We start from the raw sequence: 19,887 nt of genomic DNA, 5'->3' as shown, positions 1-19,887 counted from the left end.
TGACCCTTCCTGTAACAACTGCAACAGTTTAAAGAATTTTCCGAAATTAAAACTGATTAAAAACTACCTTAGTACTTATGTAAACCACGAACGGTTTTCAGATTTGTCAGTGCTTTCTATAGAGGCAGAACATCTCGATAAACTAAAATCATCTTCAGTTATCGATGTTTAATAAGTAAGTTTGCCGGGAATTGGCGAGGAAAGAATATATTTTAATTGTTTGCCTAACTTTGCTCCTAGGAGAATTAATTGTAAATAATTACTTACCTATGTAACCTATACTTAATAAATACGTATTTTTTTTATTCAAAGTGAGTTTGTTTCTTTTGTGAAAAATCTGTAGCTTCTAATTGAGCTTCGCCACAGTCAGGCAAAACGGCTCCGCGACAAATTTTGAACAGGACCCTTCTAAGGCAAACTATTCCACTGCCCCGAGGCAACTTTAACCGGCTGTTAAACAAACCTCTAAAACCATTTTAGAGATTGAAACCATTCGTTGTACGATGGTCGCACATATATCACAGACACATTTGCCATACACAGTCAATGAATTGGGGTCCGAGTGATCTCTCCTAATGACGTGAATAACATAAAAACGTTGTGCCCTACTGAATCAAGGGAAAGAATCGGAATGTATATGGAGATATATATACATTAATTGACTTTCCTGAACTCTATACGTTTAACTGTAAGACGATTCAAGAGTTCTGTGTAAAAAGTGAGAAAAAACTGTCATGGCGCTTTAGTCATATGCAGTCTTTCTGAAGTTTGAGAAGAAATACGACAAATGTCTTAACTGATAAAGGACGCGCTACAAACAGCGCAAAACATAATACCGTCACTTCCGCCATAAGGATCTCGTAAACAAGACAAGACATATATTGAAAAGACACTCTTCCTGTCGCCTGATTATTCTGCTCTGAATGACGGCATCTGCGGCAGCTTCCTGAACAGCTGGCTGCGTGTCTTGTCCTCTCTCGCACACACGATCGGCGAGCGGAAGGCGGAGAACTTGACGGAAGCGGAGTCGCGCACGTCACCTAGCTTCCGCCACTCAAACAAAAGACATCCACATAACGTGACTCGCTTAGTATCAAGATCGAAATACTGAGGACTTTTAACTCCGGTAGGCATCCAGCCAACGACGGTCTGGGAGGGGCAAACCACATTCGCGCACAACTCCGAAACAGTCACACGTATCAACTTTAATCACAAAACCCCAAAAAAATTATGGTCGTATGTACAGGTTGTTTATGGCACCACAGTTTGTGTCCAGTCCCCAACAAATGGGACAAACTGAAATTCGGAGGGTAGAAAAGCAAAAACTAAAATACTTAACTCTGTTTTCAAATGCTCCATTACAAAGCAAAACCCTTGAGAATCGCTACAACTGAATCCTCGAACCACTGAAAAAGAGGAGTGAAATAAGTGAAGTGATGTTGAGAAACACCTGAAATCGATAAAACTGAACAAAGTTTTGGGGTCCGACAGAATCTCTATCAGATTCTACACTGAATTTGCGGCAGAGTTAGCCCCTCTTCTAACTATACTTTATCAGAGGTCTGTCAAATAAAAAACTGTGCCCAGTAGTGGGAAGAAAGCACAGGTCACATCCATCTACATGAAAGGTGGTTGAAGTGATGCACAAAACTAATGTCCAATGTCCTCGATATCAATTTGTTGTAGAATCGTAGAACATATTCTGAGCTCATACATAATGAGGTATCTCAAACATAATGACCTCCTCCATGCCAACCAGCAAAGATTCCAAAAACATAGATTATGTGAAACCCGATGACACTTCCCTGATATGAAATATTGGAAGCTTTGGATAAAGGCAGTCAGGTAGTTGCAGTATTTCTTGATTTAAAAAAAAAGCATTTTACTTTACTATCATACCTAAGTTTATTGTCTAAAGTACGATCATACTGTGTATAAAGTGAAATATGTGATTGGATTGACGACCTGTTGGTAGGGAGAATGCTGCATGTTTTCTTGGACAAAGTGTAATCGTCAGATGTAGAACTAGCTCCAGGGGTGTCCTAAGGAAGTGTGTTGGGACCATTGCTGTTCATATTGTATGCTAATGTATTAACAGTAACCTCAGACTTTTTGTAGATGATGCAGTTATCTCTAATGTAGTACTGTCTGAAAGAAGCTGTATAAATATTCAGTTAGGGTGCAAAGATCTGCAACTTGCTTTAAAGGTTCAGAAATGTAAAACTAAGCACTTCACAACACAAAAAACTTATATCGTATGACTATAATATCAACGAGTTACAGCTGGAATCTTTAATCTCATACAAATATGTGGGTGTAACACTTACTTAGAGACATGAAATGGAAGTACCACAAAGGCTCAAGTCATGGGTAAAGTAGACAGCAGACTTCTCTGTTTCTTGATAGAATAATAAGAAAATTCAATCAGTCCACAAAGGAGACTGCTTGCAGTTCTCTCATATGCTCTATCCAAAAATACTTTTCAAATGTGTGACCCCTAGCATGTATGACTAACACGGGATACTGGACGTACACAGGACAGCACAAATTGTCACAGGTTTGTTTGACCCATGGTTGTGCGACATGTTCACTGAGATGCTGAAAGAACAGACTCTTTAAGAGGGACAGAAATAATCCCAAGAAAGTCTACTATGTATCCCCTGCGTGTAGTTCATAGTATTTTGTAGACTGCAGATGTATAATGGATAGTAACTAGTAACAAATGTACCAGAGAATTATTTGTCACGTAACCTGAAAAATATTTCACCATCCTTCTTACAACTAAATATGCCAGATGGATCTGGGTTATAAAAGCTTCCAGTAGTGCCGCACCTTCAATTAACAATGTTTCTTCTCAAATTACCAGCCAATGCCAAGAAATACTAAAAATGTGGAATTATACAATGTCTACATGCATGGACATCTGCAGAACTTTATCCGAAAGGGGAAAATATTCTACAATCCTCATATTTTATATACCATACCCGATTCAGTGAATTTCAGGAATGTCTCATGACCCACGGGCTCAATTTGACACGAAGTGCCATACACAAAGGTTACTGAATCTCAAACTATTGCTGACTTTTTTTAAAAAAATATAAGATTACTTCCATATTGAAAACCCATTTACATTATTAATATGACTAAAGATGCTACCATTTTGATTTTAACGTCTGCAATTACACACTCAAATGGTTAAATCCGACGTATCCAACGAGTTAGGAAATAAGGCAAGAATATATTAACATCTACATTTTAATAATGTTGGTCTGCTTGTGTCTGTGTATGTGCGGATGGATATGTGTGTGTGTGTGTGTGTGTGTGTGTGTGTGTGTGTGTGTGTGTGTGTGTGTGCGTGCGTGCGTGCGTACACCTGTCCTTTTTTTCCCCTAAGGGAAGTCTTTCCGCTCCCGGGATTGGAATGACTCCTTACCCTCTCCCTTAAAACCCACATCCTTTCATTTTCCCTCTTCTTCCCTCTTTCCTGACGAAGCAACTGCCAGTTGCGAAAGCTCGTAATTCTGTGTGTGTGTGTGTGTGTGTGTGTGTTTGTGTGTTTTGTTCATGTGCCTGTCTGCCGGCGCTTTCCCGCTTGGTAAGTCTTGGAATCTTTGTTTTTAATATATTTTAATAATGTTACATTGGCATAGAAAATTAAAATTCTAAACTTTAAAAACAGCATATCAATTGAAGAAATCCTGCTGGGTATCAACAAAAATAATCAGCAAAATCTGCCACTGGCTAATACACCTCTAAGTGAAGGAAAATATATTCAACATCAATGCCATCTATAAAGTTTTTTGCTTGCAAAATTTCAAATATAATCTTATTAATAGATTCATTACCTTACTTTAATTCACTGATATTGACTAGCATAACAAAAATTGTTTCGCTCTAGCCTTAATAAAAGTTAAACAAATGTGTTTTGAGACTGACTTATTTTTTGGGTTATTGGGTAAAATGTCACCTATGGCAGAAGATATATGCCAATGTACTTTTTTTAGGGGTTTTTCACATTCTATTCACGTAACTCGTTGACTGTTGCATGCTTAGTGAAGGATGTTGCACTGGCAGGCATGAGACGTTCAGGCTCTTCTGTGGCTTAGTGTAATCTTGCCTTTTGGATTACCTTAGAAGCAATATGTAGCAGATTGTAGTATATTCCTAAGAGTCATTACCTGCAGTTGTAGAAACTTTCTAAGTAGGTTTTCATGCAATAGTTTGCACCCATCTTCAAGCATATGCCATTTAAGTTCTTTCAGCATCTTCATGACACTTCCAAGGGTCAAACAAACCTGTGACCATTTGTGTTGCCCTTCTTTGTATACATTCCTTACTCCCATTTGGTATGGGCCCCACACACTTGAGCAGTATTCTAGGATAGGTCACAAGAGTGTTCTGTATACAGTTTTCTTGTTTCCCTAGTATTCTACCAACATACTGAAGTATGCAACCTGCTTTACCTATAACTGACACTATTCCATTTCATATCCCTACATATTGTTACACTTACGTATTTTTATGGTTTGACAGATTCCAACTGGGACTCACTGACACTGTAGTTACAGGATACCCTTTTTTCTCTTGTTGTGCACAATTACACATTTCTGAACACAAAGTCAGTTGCCAGTCTTTGCATCGCTCTGAAATCTTATGATCTGACTGAATATTTTTGCAGTTTCTTTCAGATCGTATTCCATTATAGATAACTGTATCATTGCATCATCTGCAGAAAGTAACGTTACTATTGTCTGCAAGATTATTAATATAAAAAAATCAGTGCAAGAGTCCAAACACTTCCCTGGAGCACACCCAAAGTTACATCTACACCTATTAATGAATCTCCATCAAAGATTACTTGCTGCATCCTCTGTACTAATAAATTCTCAATCCAGCCACAGATTTCACTTGATACCCCATATGATTGTAGTTTTGACAAATGTAGATGTGCTACTGAACTAACTTTTTAGAAATTGAGAAATACTGAATATACCTGTATGCATTAGCCCACTGATTCCAGGGTGTCCATCTCAAAAACATGGTTGTCTTTAGCTGAATGCTCCAACTTACTAATTGGCTTCTATGATACTTATTTCAGTCTGAAATGTTCTGACAAACTGGCTATCATAGGTCAAACAACTAGATAAAGGCTCATGGTTATGAAAGTCCCAGTGTGCAGTTAACTTCTGGAAGAGTGTATCACTGTCGTCATTGTCTTACACATACTTCTTATGACTTTCTTTACATAAAATACTGAGAGAACCAGATATATTAGCCATAGTTAATGACAAAAGTAATGATAAAATAAAATGTAGATGCTACAGAGAAGCCTTTAATTGCAATAAATATGAAAACTCATTTTGTGCAGCTCCATTTCCTTCTCAACATGACTAAAACATATTACACATCATAACAGAAAATGCTGTTTTAGAAATGTGTAGTACTTACACAACATGCTTTATACATATAAAAAACCATTTAATAAAATGATGTTCTTTCAATAACAATTATGCAGGATCCAGAACATTGTGATTATTCCATAACAACCAAATATCCCAGCCTAATTTTCTTCTGACTTTAAGAACTCTTTATAATCTGCCTCAGTCATCAGCTTCTCTAGTTCCTCTGGTTTTGTAACCTCTACTTTGAACAGCCAACCTAGAACAGACAACATATCTTGACTAGTACCTTCACTGCAGGTAAATATAGAATATAATCAAACATCAACTATGCAATTTTCAACTGTCAATACAGATTTCTTAGAAGTACTGTATCAATAATAAACCATATTTGTTTCTATGGATACAGAGATTTCATTGCATGCACTGGAAGATTAATCCAAAGGATTTAGAAACCCATCATTTGCTATCTGCTGTTGGACTTCCCTCTATGCTATTTCTGCAGTGAAGAAAAACACAGTCGCCAACCAAAAATTATCGTGGCAACAGACTGAGGTACATTGAATAAAACCATACAATAATGTTAGAATCTGTCAAACTTCCCACTCACACAAACTCACCCAAGAACCTAAAAAGAAGAAATGGTATAAAATATACATACAAGCAAATTAACACAATTGAGGTTGATATATTAAGATAGTGAGGCAATAACTATAAAAAAGAATCACTTGGTTTCCTTAAAACAGGTCACATTAATAGACAGCTTTACAGCTACTCCCTACATGAGCTTTACTGAAAGAAAGTGAAGAAAGTTTTAAGCACATAGGTCCTGTTAGCTAAGAAAGACTTCATGCATCATATGATAGTATCCTTTACACAAGATAGCTGAGAAAATCATATCCTGTTTAAGTACCTGTGAAGAGGTTGCTCATTTTGCTTTTTCTGAATACAAATGACTGTCTCTTACAACCATCCATTCACCTGTCACCAGTATTCTGTTGAGAGAGAGAGAGAGAGAGAGAGAGAGAGAGAGATGGATCATACCACACAGGAAGGCATCAATGTGAGGAAGCGAGTATCACGCAGGGTTCCTCAACTGCCACATCCATTATTTAGTTGAATTTGTATGTGTACTGTTGAATAATACCACCTCCTCTGCTTTAGAACCTTTCCAAGCAGAGAAGGGAGTTTTAAATATTGTGAACTTGTTTATCTATTGCATAAATTTGTGCAATAGCTTGAAGGGCACATGGGAAATCAGAGCACATCTAAAATGCTTTGGAGCCATTCAGATTAAAGCAATAAATTTCTCTATAAAGCTGAGACTGATCTTGCAGACACAGTCAACACAAATTTCATAATTAACAAGATGAATTGTGAATGACACTTCTGTCAAGGTTGCTCCTAAACTTTGTATACATAACAGTCATGTCTCAAGACTTCCATTTAATGTCATTCTCTACATCTAAATCTACATCCATACTCCGCAAGCCACCTGTCTGTGTGTGGCGGAGGGTACCTTGAGTACCTCTATCAGTTCTCCCTTCTATTCCAGTCTCATATTGTTCGTGGAAGGAAGGATTGTCTGTATGCCTCTGTGTGGGCTCTAATCTCTCTGATTTTATCCTCATGGTCTTTTCGCGAGATATACAAAGGAGGGAGCAATATACTGTTTGACTCCTGGATGAAGGTGTGTTCTCAAAACTTCAACAGAAGACTGTACCGAGCTACTGAGCATATCTCCTGCAGAGTCTTCCACAGAAACCTTGTTTCTACAGTTTTCAGTAAGCACAGCTTTCCATTCTATTTCTGTTCTCTGTATCCACTCATTTAAATGACACATATAGGCCAATATTTGTATACTTGCATTAAAATTAAAAAACTTTGTGACATGTGAATAGTGTGGCAGCATACAACCCTTGAGGATGGATGACACAGTCAGCAAAAGCTGTGTATATATCTACTACTTGCAGTGGTGCAACGCATTTTTTTTGTATATCACACATAAGACAGCAAACAATGGTCCTCTTTCAGAAAAAAAACAATAACATGTTTATTTAACAATTTCAAACCAAGAAAGCTTACAAGGAGAGGTCAGATCATGTTATTCCTTGATTTCAATGATCTACTAGTCTAGGACCACACCTGTGAAATGGCTGAAGTCATTACACTAATTTACTGCTGTTTCCAAAAAATCTAGGTCAAAGGCTATGACACAGAATCTGTTTATACAGTTATGTCCTTGCTAACTGAAATGGCCATCAAGAGGTATGCGTTCTGCTTTGACATTACAGGCTACTTACTTGCACACTTCTTACAACTTTTTTTTTTTATACGTGAAGTTCTAAAGTCATTATTGGTCAGTCCCAATACTTCCCACAAAGTTATCATACACGTGGCATGCATCAAAATTAACTGTCTAGAGAAGTATCTTCATAAATATACCAAGTTTACTTTTCATTAGATACTGAGGGTGCAGTAGATTTCCCTGCTATCACTGCCCCTATGATTAATATCAGCACATTACGCTGAAGGTTTACTACGATGAAGAAAATAAGTGAGTCTTTGCAAAACAAAGTGAGAGATTACAGCAATAATTGTATTACATTTCTGGTCAACATTTCATCTTATTCCATAAACAAGTATAACATTTTGTGAGGGGGGAAAAAACACATGGAAAAAAAATCACTCAGTAAATTGGTACTGAAGATCAAACTTTTGTTCTTACTCACAATGAAATTTTATTTAAAGTAACAATTTTGTGAGGGCCTTTATTCTCTTTCGAACGAGAAAAAAAAGAGAGTAATTCAAACCCATCTGCACAGAAACAGATGTGGATGCATGGCCTATGCAACGTGGCCACTGTTCCACATAACACAAGAATTCCTCAAGTACATGTGTAATGAAATGAAGTCACTAATTCTTCAACTTTTCAGGAACTATAAGGATGTGAGCCTCATATGTATGTATAACATTCTGTTATCTCTGTGTGTTCTAACAACTTCACCTGCTCTGGAATAGATCCTACATCACCACCTTCGACACATTTTTCACACAGAGTACTCACCTAAACTCTTTCACAGCTGTTACTTTTGAGTGATCCCCAGTCAGTATTCCAAAGGTCACCCAAATCAGTGGGTGACCGGTCCTGGCAGAGTTAGTTTCTGATATTTCATTACATTACAGATTTTTTTGTTCATGTATTTATCTTTATTACAATGAACCCCTGACATGGTTAGGAAACACATAACACATCAAAAACAAGTTTAAAGAAGAAGAAGAAGAACTTTATATGTGGAAAAAGGGATTTCCAAGTGAGTATTGCAAAGAGCCTCAGATAATTCATTAATAATAGATCCACACCGATACATACTTTTCAATTTTCCTTCATGTCAGGAAACCACCCAAAAAATCACAGTCACAGATAATTTTTTTTTACATTGATAGATTTTTATAAGAAAATGATTGAAATAATTTTTAAAAAGTTTAAAGCCATCTGAAGATGAGAGGACTCCATACTTATGACTTTAGAATGAACCATAGTTTTGTAGTAAATAATTGTTTAGCGACTGGTCACTGAACTTTTTCAGGAATCAAATTATTGATGTACATATTTGATAAGCTTACTCGTGATATGGCTGAATCAAAAACTTTCTAATTATGGGCTTGGTTAAACTAAGAAAAAATGCGTAATTTTTAAGTAAGAGTCATCATCCAGTAAGCTCCACTTACTTTATTATCAAAATACTTTTTAAGGGACTTGAGAACACAGGTGACCATGAAAATGATAAACCAATAATAAACTTTTTTATACTAACGACCTCCATGAATATCCTTTGTCCAGAACTGACATGGTGCAATGTATTTGGGAAACACTGCATTATTTTGAGAACAGAAAACAAATGCATTTCTTATTTTTGATGAACGCATTGTCCCTCACTATCCAAAACAGTGTTGAGTCTGAGGGACAAAGGATCTAAAAATATGCTGACTTGAACTAATGCTCTCCCATATTGTAAGACTCGTTTGCAAAGTCTGAAGTACATTCATGATGCAGCCCCCAATCTCAAATCACCTATTCCCGAACATGACTGATCGGGTGTATATCTAGAGACATTGGGGGCTATTCCAATATGAATACCTCTGGATGTCAGTTCAGCCAAGTTTAGATATTGCTTCTGTGTATGCACTACTGCTGTTGTGCATAAAGTCAATGACCAGAATCATGTCTGCCGGATCAAGAGATTGAATAGATGGTAGCATACATTTTCTAAAACAGGTGTGCGCACTAAATGGAACTTTGACCAAGTCTTTCACTCCAACTGCTGTTATCCAAACAAACATCCAAGCTCATATTTCCATTCTGTGCTGTGGCAACAATGTGATTTGAAGAGTGGTGAGTAGTTTTGGGTCTTCACAGAAACAAGTCTTCCAGTCTTGACTGAACAAATACTTTTTGTAAGCCCATACCACTAAGTCAAAGACATCTTTGCCAGCTGGAAGGTCCTGCGACCAAATGGTGTGTGTGTTTCTTGATGGTAAGGTATAACATCTTGTTTTCTTGCATGTTTGCAGTGACAGAAATGAGCAACATGACAACGTTAGCAGGCAGTACTCATGCTTGCTGGCAGATCAAGATTTCTGGCCACTGTTGGAGCAGACATGAATGGAATCTCCACACTACCATCCCCAGTAGTAAGTTTAAGGCTTGCTGTTTTTTTGGTGTGTGTGTGTGTGTGTGTGTGTGTGTGTGTGTGTGTGTGTGTGTGTGTTGCTTGCTCAAGTGAACCATACATATGGCCCCAGCGAAAACTTGGTCATATGACTAAGTACAGCCATGCTGCAATTCACAGTAGTGTACGCTGCTCTAGCTAACACAAAATAACATAGCACCTGTATAGAAATGCATTCTCTTACTGATTTCCAGCCATGTCCAGACCATTATTCCAAAGGTGATGCTGCCTCAGTTGCACATTGCCTGATGACATGTGCATTTTGAGCATTCTTGTTACATTCTCTTTACTGCATAGTATTCAACCACAGTCTTCATGCAAGGTAGGTGTAGGGAGCATTCTAACTAATCAAGAACAAGGGATTACAAGCAATGCCACTAAATTTGTCAGAAAGGTGTGTACAATGAAATAAAAATCACATTTAAAATTGAGCTTCAGAGGGTTGAAGAAAGCACTAGCTATTCCAATTGCACAGTAATGAGAATAAACGAGGAGGGGCAGAAAACGATAGCTACTAATTCTTCCTAAGGCTTCACGACTTTGGAAAGACACATAAGAAGGCAAAAAACTTTATTTTTAGGTAATACTGCCAAAAAGATTGCCTGGGAACTGAGACATAATTTCCCTATGACCCACGTTCTTTATTTTACATTGTCAATATTGTAATGAGTACTGTCCACTGCATGTTTTACCCTTCTTTTTGGTTTTGCAAGATTTCCTTCTGTTAACGAATGGTTGGACTTGTTTTGCTTTGCTTGATCTTTTGTTTGTGTATTTCTTTTTGAGTTCTCTAGTCAGAACTATTGACTTTGAATGTCTCTATTTTTTGAATTATTGGTTGCACTGACGCAGTCATTTGTAATTGAGACCACCACCACCACCACCACCACCACCACCACCACCACCACCACTTCTGCCTTTCCTACTGTCCCGTCCATATAGGTGTGACTAATCTATTTTGGGCACACACTACATCAAAGTGCTAGCACAGAAAAAGAGCACAGTACACATTGTTGTGGCAGGCATGATGACATACTGTTAAGATCAATAAATTTACTGATGGTGGGGCAGAGAAAAATACGATAATGCCAATAGAGGATGCAGGAATGTGCAATCAAATGTAAGCAAGCCCATGGCATTTGATTTACAGGAGGGGGGAGATGATGACATAATGTTGGTTGGAGTAGGATTCAAGTACCTACCCCACAGCAAAAGAAGCAAAATAAATATAAATATTTCATCATTAATGATATGGATAAATTTGTTTTTAGGCAGATATTTCTGCTCTATGAAAAGTAGAAAAAAAGGCCATCTTTGTAAAAACTTCACAGCTTTTCCCATAGTTAACTCAAATTTCAGTCTACTCAAGCAACTCTAAGAAACACTGTTCCATGTATGAGGTTCAGTTTTAAAAGGCACCAGCATAAATGGGTCGTCATGTTTGAAAGACTTTTATTAAAGAAATAACGCATTAGAATTAAAGCTGCCAGCATTTTATTCACATGAAAAGTAGATTCAGATATGCTATACTGTGAATAATTGCTAGCACAGTGACAGAGAGCAAGGATTACTGCCAAACAATAGTGCCATTAAGCGTTCCAGTGTTGTGCTTGAGGACAATGATAGAAGTTTTGTTTTTTGTTCAGTTCTCCTACAACAGCAAAACTTTTGATTATCACATAGATTTTTTCCTTCAAAATATGTAGAAATAAGGATAGACAAACTTTTGGCATCAAGGAAAAGCACCAAATTGTTTATTTAACTGAATTTTTCAAGAAAATGATTCCCCTCCTACTGCTTCAATAACCATCTAGACCTAAATAGCACAGAACTGGCCTGGAATCTTGTAAAGAATAAGATTCCTGGTCATAATAAGTAAAGATTAATCGTTTCCAAACTAGTAATAAACGAACTTAATATATCACTCAGCCTGGTACAGATATTTTGCCACTGTGGAATTAGGATACCATAGACAGCTTTATATCATGAAAAAAGTGTGTCTTAAGTACTAGAGGAGAGAGACTTTAAAGGATGAGGAGACTTAATAGCTATCAGCAAGCATGGATTCTAAAGTTACCTTTTATGGCAAACAGCAGGTGACAAAAAGAAAGAGACAGCTGAGAAAGGTAAAGATCTCATAATGGGGGGAAATAGTTTTACATGTGGTTCCATTGAAGTGTCATGAGCAGCTAAGATGAGATATGCAGTACATTCTGTTTCGATTGTAAGTGATTACTTCCTCCCGTGCCCGCACCTCAAATGTAAACATGATAGCACTGCCTATCTGGCCTGGTCTTCACATCACTTGTCAGGTAAAAGATCTTCTTTGCCCTTCTTCTGAAATCATCTTATCAAGATTTTTTAGCTATGGCTGAGAAGCTGAACTGACAATGCAATCCATTAATACTTCAGATAAATAACACACAGTTCAAAATTAACTTCTTTCCATTATTCATTCCTGATCTTTATCCATTATTCATTCCTGATCTTTATCCATTATTCATTCCTGATCTTTATCCATTATTCATTCCTGATCTTTATCCATTATTCATTCCTGATCTTTATCCATTATTCATTCCTGATCTTTATCCATTATTCATTCCTGATCTTTAAACAGCTGTCACTGCACTGCCAAAAATTAGTGTTCAAAGAACAAATTTATTGACAATCTGAGCAAGAAGAACAGCTGACGTCAGCTGTGAATCCAGATAGATGATGTTATACATACTGTACTCACAATTAGTATTAAGCAACAAAGGGGAGGGATATGGGAGGAATATAATCAGAAACATCTTTCTCTTACCAGAGATGATTTGTTACTTTGTGATCAGAGCACAATACCTTTTCTGCTAACTGTCACCATTTGCTTTTGTTTACATTTCAAACAAAGCATTTTAGGAAATGATTCACATTTACAAGTGAGTTTCTCTGTGTACTATGCAATTTTGTTATAATGTTTTTGATATGTGATGTTCTAATTCAATCTGTTGACTTTACTGCAGTATATAAAAACATTTTACCTGATTATTGATCTTTATACATGACTAGTTCCAAAATTTGGCAGAACTTGTACTTACAGTTTTTATATGGTTTATTTGTGCTGAGTTTCACATGTTAAAACATCACACACAATTTTCTGTGCACCATATATATTGAGAAGAGCAAACTTACATAAAGAAAAAGTTCCAATGATTTTTTTCAATGTAATCAACAGAGATAATGTTATAGATTCTATACAAAGTATGATATACTTTTGTACATATGGTATTTATCACAATTTGCTTATATCTGTTTACCAAGGTGCTTATTTCTGTGCGTTACTATTTTTATTTAAGTATATTGTTGAAGCATCTGAAGAAATTCACTGATTCACTTTCAAGTTTTTGTTTAATGTTTTATCTTCATATTTTCTGTTATGTAAACATTCAGGGGATAGGCAAAATAATGTGAACAATGGTAGTAATGGGATAGTTGTGATCGACAGTCAACAACGCAGGTAAAGCACGTGTCACACTGGACTGTGCACAATCAGTACAGACTAGGCATGAGTGCAGGTTGTTTATGAGTAGTGCACACTTTATATTTGCATTCAGAGGCCAAGGTCAACGTGCAATGAAAGACCTGACAGAGTTCCCAAGAGGGCAGATTGTGGGGGCTCAATTAGCTGGAGCATCAGTAACCAAAGCAGCCAACTTATTGAATGTTTCAAGAGAAAATGTTTCAACAGTCTTGACAGCCTAAACAAAAAAAATGGAAAGACATGATTGTGTAAATAAAATAGTGCATGCAAATCAGAACTAAGTAACAGAGATTGTCATACACTAACATGAATTGTGTCAAAACAATGCGAAAGTACTATGACAAAAGTGACTGCAGAGTTCAATAGCCAGCTTTGATACCCCTTGTCTATCGACACTATCCACCAAGAACTCCATAAAGCAAATATTCATGGACAAGCTGCTATACCGAAACCATTAGTGATGACAACCAACTCAAAGAAGCGTAAAACATGGTGTCAGTAGCATAAATCCTAGACGATCAGTGGGAAAAGTCATATGGTCTGACAAGTCAACATTTTCGTTATTTCCAACACAGGGTTGGGTTTACGTCAGGACGACACCGAAAGAGCCTACACTCTTGATTGCTTGATGGTAACAGAAAAGCATGGAGGTGGAAGTGTGATGGTGAGGCCATATCATGGTTTCTGCTGGTCCCATTAATACTCTGAAAGGCCACATTACAGCTAACAATTCTGTTAACATTTTCGGTGATTAGGTGCACCTCATTATTCAAAATGATGTTTCCCAACAATGATGCCTTATTTCAGGACAATAATACACCCATTCACACAGTCAGGACAGTTAAATTGTGGTATGCAACTGAACTACAGGATCTTCCCTGGGCAGCACAGTCCCTGGATATGAAAATTGTTGAACCTTTGCAGGTGGTATTGGAGCACAGATTCCACAGCAGATTTCTGCCTCCCTCATCACTACAGGAGTTAGAAGAGGTTCTGATCGAAGAACAGCATATCACTCCACTGGAGACTATACTATCATCATATGCCAGCATTCCAAGAAGAATCACAGCTGTATTACAGGCAAATGGCGGTCCAACCATTCCCAAAGTAAGTACAGTTGTTCACATTATTTTGCCTATCCCCTCTATGTCCACTTCATCTAAAAATCCATTTTATATCCTTTATTTAGACAGGGCAGTACTTTGACTTTTGCTCTACTTTTCCAAATGAGTGTCCTGTAGTATCGTGTATGTGTGTCACTATTGCTGGTGTGTGTGTGTGTGTGTGTGTGTGTGTGTGTGTGTGTGTGTGTGTGTGTGTGTGTGTGTGTGTGTGTGTTGCATATGTAGGTTTTAATGCACTCTGTATACCTGGTGTTGAAATCTCCACCTGTTTGTCCTAAGTGGAATGAAGAGCATTCCTGGAATGTTACTTTGAATATTCCAGAGTGTGGGTATGGGTCATGATAATACTTTGTTACGCATTAGCTTTTTTTTGTTGTTTATTAGAAGTAGAAACACTATTTCTTCTTTGTGGTGTTTTTAAAACAATTGCAATCTTCTGTGATATATTGTCAATGTATGGGATGTTAGACGAATATTTGATTTTTTCCTTGTGTTGTGGTTTGTGTCTGCATTTTCCTTCACATTGTCTAGGACTGTGTCAATCGTGGAAGCAGTATAATCACTGGCAACTCCTACCTGTTTCACTATGTTTATTTATTGTTGCATGTTTTCTTGGCTCAAAGGTATTTTAGTTGCCTAAGCAGCGTTGACCTGTATGCTGCCTGTTTGGAGGTTTCGGTGGCATGAGATTGCAGGGATTGTGCTGTCGGTCATTGTATTTTTCCTATAAATTTTGAATGTGCATGTGTCGTGTCTTGTTCATGCTCCACTGTAAATTTAATGTACGCTACTGAAGCCATTTTAGAATGTCTTGTATCCTTTGCATCCCCTTATACTACAGTTAGTAAGGCATCTAAATATCGCCTCTAAAATTCAGTATTCTTTAGACAGGGTTATTGGTTGTTGAATAATTTCAGTTCAAAGTGATTTATATCAGCTATGTTACCCAGACACAAACATTGCCATAGAAAAAAAATGTATATCCAGCATTCAATACATTGGCAATGTATCACAGAAGGTTCCGAATATTTTCAAAAACCACACAGTAAAAACTGAGTTTCCCTACATCTAATAAACTAAAACATAACTGTGTTATCATGACCTATACTCAGACCATGGAATACACAAAGTAACATACCAGGAATGCTCCATGTTTAGATGTAACAAACAGGCCGAGATTTCAAGGCCAGTTACACAGAGCACATTAAGGCCTAAGACACACAAAATGTCAAAGTACTCCTCCAACTAAATAAAGGGCGTAAAATGGATATGTTAGATGAAATGGAGATGTATTTCCATTACAGAAAATGTGAAGATGAATTCTTAAACAAGTGAATCAGTGAATTCAGATTCTTTGGCAATAAACTTAAACAAAAATAGTAACACACAGAAATAAGCACCATTGTAAATAGATATAAGCCAATTACGATAAATATCCTCTGTACAAAAACATATCACACTCTGTAGAAAACCTGTAACATTATCTCGGTGACTACATCTCAAAACATCATTGGAACTGTTGGTTTATGCAAGTTTGTTATTCTCAATATATAATGTGTACAGAAAATTGTGTGTCATGTTTAATATGTGCACGACTCTGCACAAGTGGACTAGAAGAAAACTAAGTACAAGTTCTTCCAAATTTCACCACTAATTATGTATAAAGATTGATAATCAACTGTTAGTAGTAGTTTATCCTGTAGTGAAGTAGAAGTGGACAGTTCCTGTGAATTATTATGGGTGGAGGTTACACTCAACAACCGAGCTAGGTTAATAATTGGCTCCTTTTACTGACCTCCCGACTAAGCAACATTAGTGGCAGAACAACTGAGAGAAAATTTGGAATACATTTCACATAAATTTTCTCAGCGTATTATAGTCTTAGGTGGAGATTTCAATTTACCAGATATAGACTGGGACACTCAGATGTTTAGGACGGGTGGTAGGGACAGAGCATCGAGTGACATTATACTGAGTGCACTATCCGAAAATTACCTCGAGCAATTAAACAGAGAACCTACTCGTGGAGATAACATCTTGGACCTACTGATAACAAACAGACCCAAACTTTTCGACTCTGTATGTGCAGAACAGGGAATCAGTGATTATAAGGCCGTTGCAGCATCCCTGAATATGGAAGTTAATAGGAATATAAAAAAGGGAGGAAGGTTTATCTGTTTAGCAAGAGTAATAGAAGGCAGATTTCAGACTACCTAACAGATCAAAACGAAAATTTCTGTTCCGCCACTGACAATGTTGAGTGTTTATGGAAAAAGGTTAAGGCAATTGTAAAATGCGTTTTAGACAGGTACGTGCCGAGTAAAACTGTGAGGGACTGGAAAAACCCACCGTGGTACAACAACAAAGTTAGGAAACTACTGCGAAAGCAAAGAGAGCTTCACTCAAAGTTTAAACGCAGCCAAAACCTCTCAGACAAACAGAAGCTAAACGACGTCAAAGTTAGCGTAAGGATGGCTATGCGTGAAGCGTTCAGTGAATTTGAAAGTAAAATTCTCTGTACTGACTTGACAGAAAATCCTACGAAGTTCTGGTCTTACGTTAAATTAGTAAGTGGCTCGAAACAGCATATCCAGACACTCCGGGATGATGATGGCATTGAAACAGATGATGACACACGTAAAGCTGAAATACCAAATTCCTTTTTCCAAAGCTGTTTCACAGAGGAAGACCGCACTGCAGTTCCTTCTCTAAATCCTCGCACAAACGAAAAAATGGGTGACGTTGAAATAAGTGTCCAAGGAATAGAAAACAGAGGAAAGTCCCTGGACCTTACGGGATACCAATTCGATTCTACACAGAGTATGCGAAAGAACTTGCCCCCCTACTAAGAGCCATGTACCGTAAGTCTCTAGAGGAACGGAAGGTTCCAAATGATTGGAAAAGAGCACAGGTAGTCCCAGTCTTCAAGAAGGGTCGTCAAGCAGATGCAGACCTATATCTCTGACGTCGATCTGTTGTAGAATTTAGAACATGTTTTTTGGTTGAGTATCATGTCGTTTTTGGAAACCCAGAATCTACTCTATAGGAATCAACATGGATTCCGGAAACAGTGATCGTGTGAGACCCAACTCGCTTTACTTGTGCATGAGACCCAGAAAATATTAGATACAGGCTCCCAGGTAGATGCTATTTTTCTTGACTTCCGGAAGGCTTTCGATACAGTTCCGCACTGTCGCCTGATAAACAAAGAGCCTACGGAATATCAGACCAGCTGTGTGGCTGGATTGAAGAGTTTTTAGCAAACAGAATACAGCATGTTGTTATCAATGGAGAGACGTCTACAGACAAAGTAACCTCTGGTGTGCCACAGGGGAGTGTTATGGGACCTTTGCTTTTCACAATATATATGAATGACCTAGTAGATATTCTCGGACGTTCAAATGGTTCAAATGGCTCTGAGCACTATGGGACTCAACTGCTGTGGTCATCAGTCCCCTAGAACTTAGAACTACTTAAACCTAACTAACCTAAGGACATCACACACATCCATGCCCGAGGCAGGATTCGAACCTGCGACCGTAGCAGTCACACGGTTCCGGACTGCACGCCTAGAACCGCGAGACCACCGCGGCCAGCAAGAAGTTCCATGCGGCTTTTCGCGGATGATGCTGTAGTATACAGAGAAGTTGCAGCATTAGAAAATTGTAGCGAAATGCAGGAAGATCTGCAGCGGATAGGCACTTGGTGCAGGGTGTGGCAACTGACCCTTAACATAGACAAATGTAATGTATTGTGAATACATAGAAAGAAGGATCCTTTATTGTATGATTATATGATAGTGCAACAAACACTGGTAGCAGTTACTTCTGTAAAATATCTGGGAGTATGCGTGCGGAATGATTTGAAGTGGAATGATCATATAAAATTAATTGTTGGTAAGGCGGGTACCAGGTTGAGATTCATTGGGAGAGTCCTTACAAAATGTAGGACATCAACAAAGGAGGTGGCTTACAAAACACTAGTTCGACCTTACTTGAGTATTGCTCATCAGTGTGGGATCCGTACCAGATCGGGTTGACGGAGGAGATAGAGAAGATCCAAAGAAGAGCGGCACGTTTCGTCACAGGGTTATTTGGTAACCGTGATAGCGTTACGGAGGTGTTTAACAAACTCAAGTGGCAAACTCTGCAAGAGAGGCGCTCTGCATCGCGGTGTAGCTTGCTCGCCAGGTTTCGAGAGGGTGCGTTTCTGGATGAGGTATCGAATATATTGCTTCCACCTACTTAAACCTCCCGAGGAGATCACGAATGTAAAATTAGAGAGATTCGAGCACGCACGGAGGCTTTCAGACAGTCGTTCCTCCCGCGAACCATACGCGACGAACAGGAAAGGGAGGTAATGACAGTGGCACGTAAAGTGCCCTCCGCCACACACCGTTGGGTGGCTGGCGGAGTATAAATGTAGATGTAGAAAATTGTGTGTGTTTTTATACACTGCAGTAAATTCAACGGATTAAAGCAGAACCTCCGAAATTAAAAACATGACAAAATGGCGTAGTCACAGGGAAAAACGCACTTGAAAATGGGAATAATTTCACGAAACACGCAGTGTAAGGTATATATAAGAAAAATTTTGACTGGTAGCACAAAAGTTATTTATAAACAACCTCGTTGTTTTCACAGTTGCAGACTATCACAAAACATTTCCAACTGATCAAATCAGAAATAAGTTTGGTTATTAAGTTTAGTTTGACAAACAATCTGCATGTTTCTTACACAACTATCAACACAATAATTAACTAACTTGAAATACTGTCAGTAGTAGTGCATCATATACAGGTCTAATGTAAATTATATTTAACACCAACTTTCAGAAACAGCAGGAGACTGCATTGCTTAGTATTAAGGAACCAACTATTCTATGTGAAACAGTGATGTCACAATTCAATGAAATAAGTTGCAATATAATTTATAATAAATGATAAATACTATAATGAACAACAGGATATGGAGACAAAAGAAATAATAAAGAAAAAAGTCAAAAACACTAAACAAAAATGCCCCACATACAAGAGGAGAAAGCATGCAAAGAGCTTAACTACAAGTAAAGTACAAAAAATGGCTCTAAGCAGTATGGGACCCAACAGCTAT

The 19,887-nt window shown here is 37.8% G+C and overlaps 1 protein-coding gene across 1 annotated transcript in view; it reads right to left on the bottom strand.

The window, feature by feature from the left end:
• Positions 1-5,312: 5,312 nt before the first annotated feature.
• LOC126267350 (glycine cleavage system H protein, mitochondrial) overlaps positions 5,313-19,887 on the bottom strand; it is a 64,395-nt gene continuing 49,820 nt past the window's right edge. The window contains exon 5 of the mRNA XM_049972475.1: positions 5,313-5,658. Coding sequence (XP_049828432.1) covers positions 5,561-5,658 — 98 coding nt within the window. The 3' untranslated portion in view covers positions 5,313-5,560. The remainder of the gene's footprint in view (positions 5,659-19,887) is intronic.

The sequence above is a fragment of the Schistocerca gregaria genome, chromosome 4, assembly GCF_023897955.1.
Source record: "Schistocerca gregaria isolate iqSchGreg1 chromosome 4, iqSchGreg1.2, whole genome shotgun sequence".
Classification (NCBI taxonomy): domain Eukaryota; kingdom Metazoa; phylum Arthropoda; class Insecta; order Orthoptera; family Acrididae; genus Schistocerca; species Schistocerca gregaria.
Note: the sequence above shows the minus strand (reverse complement) of the source record. Positions and strands in the feature narration are given on the sequence as shown.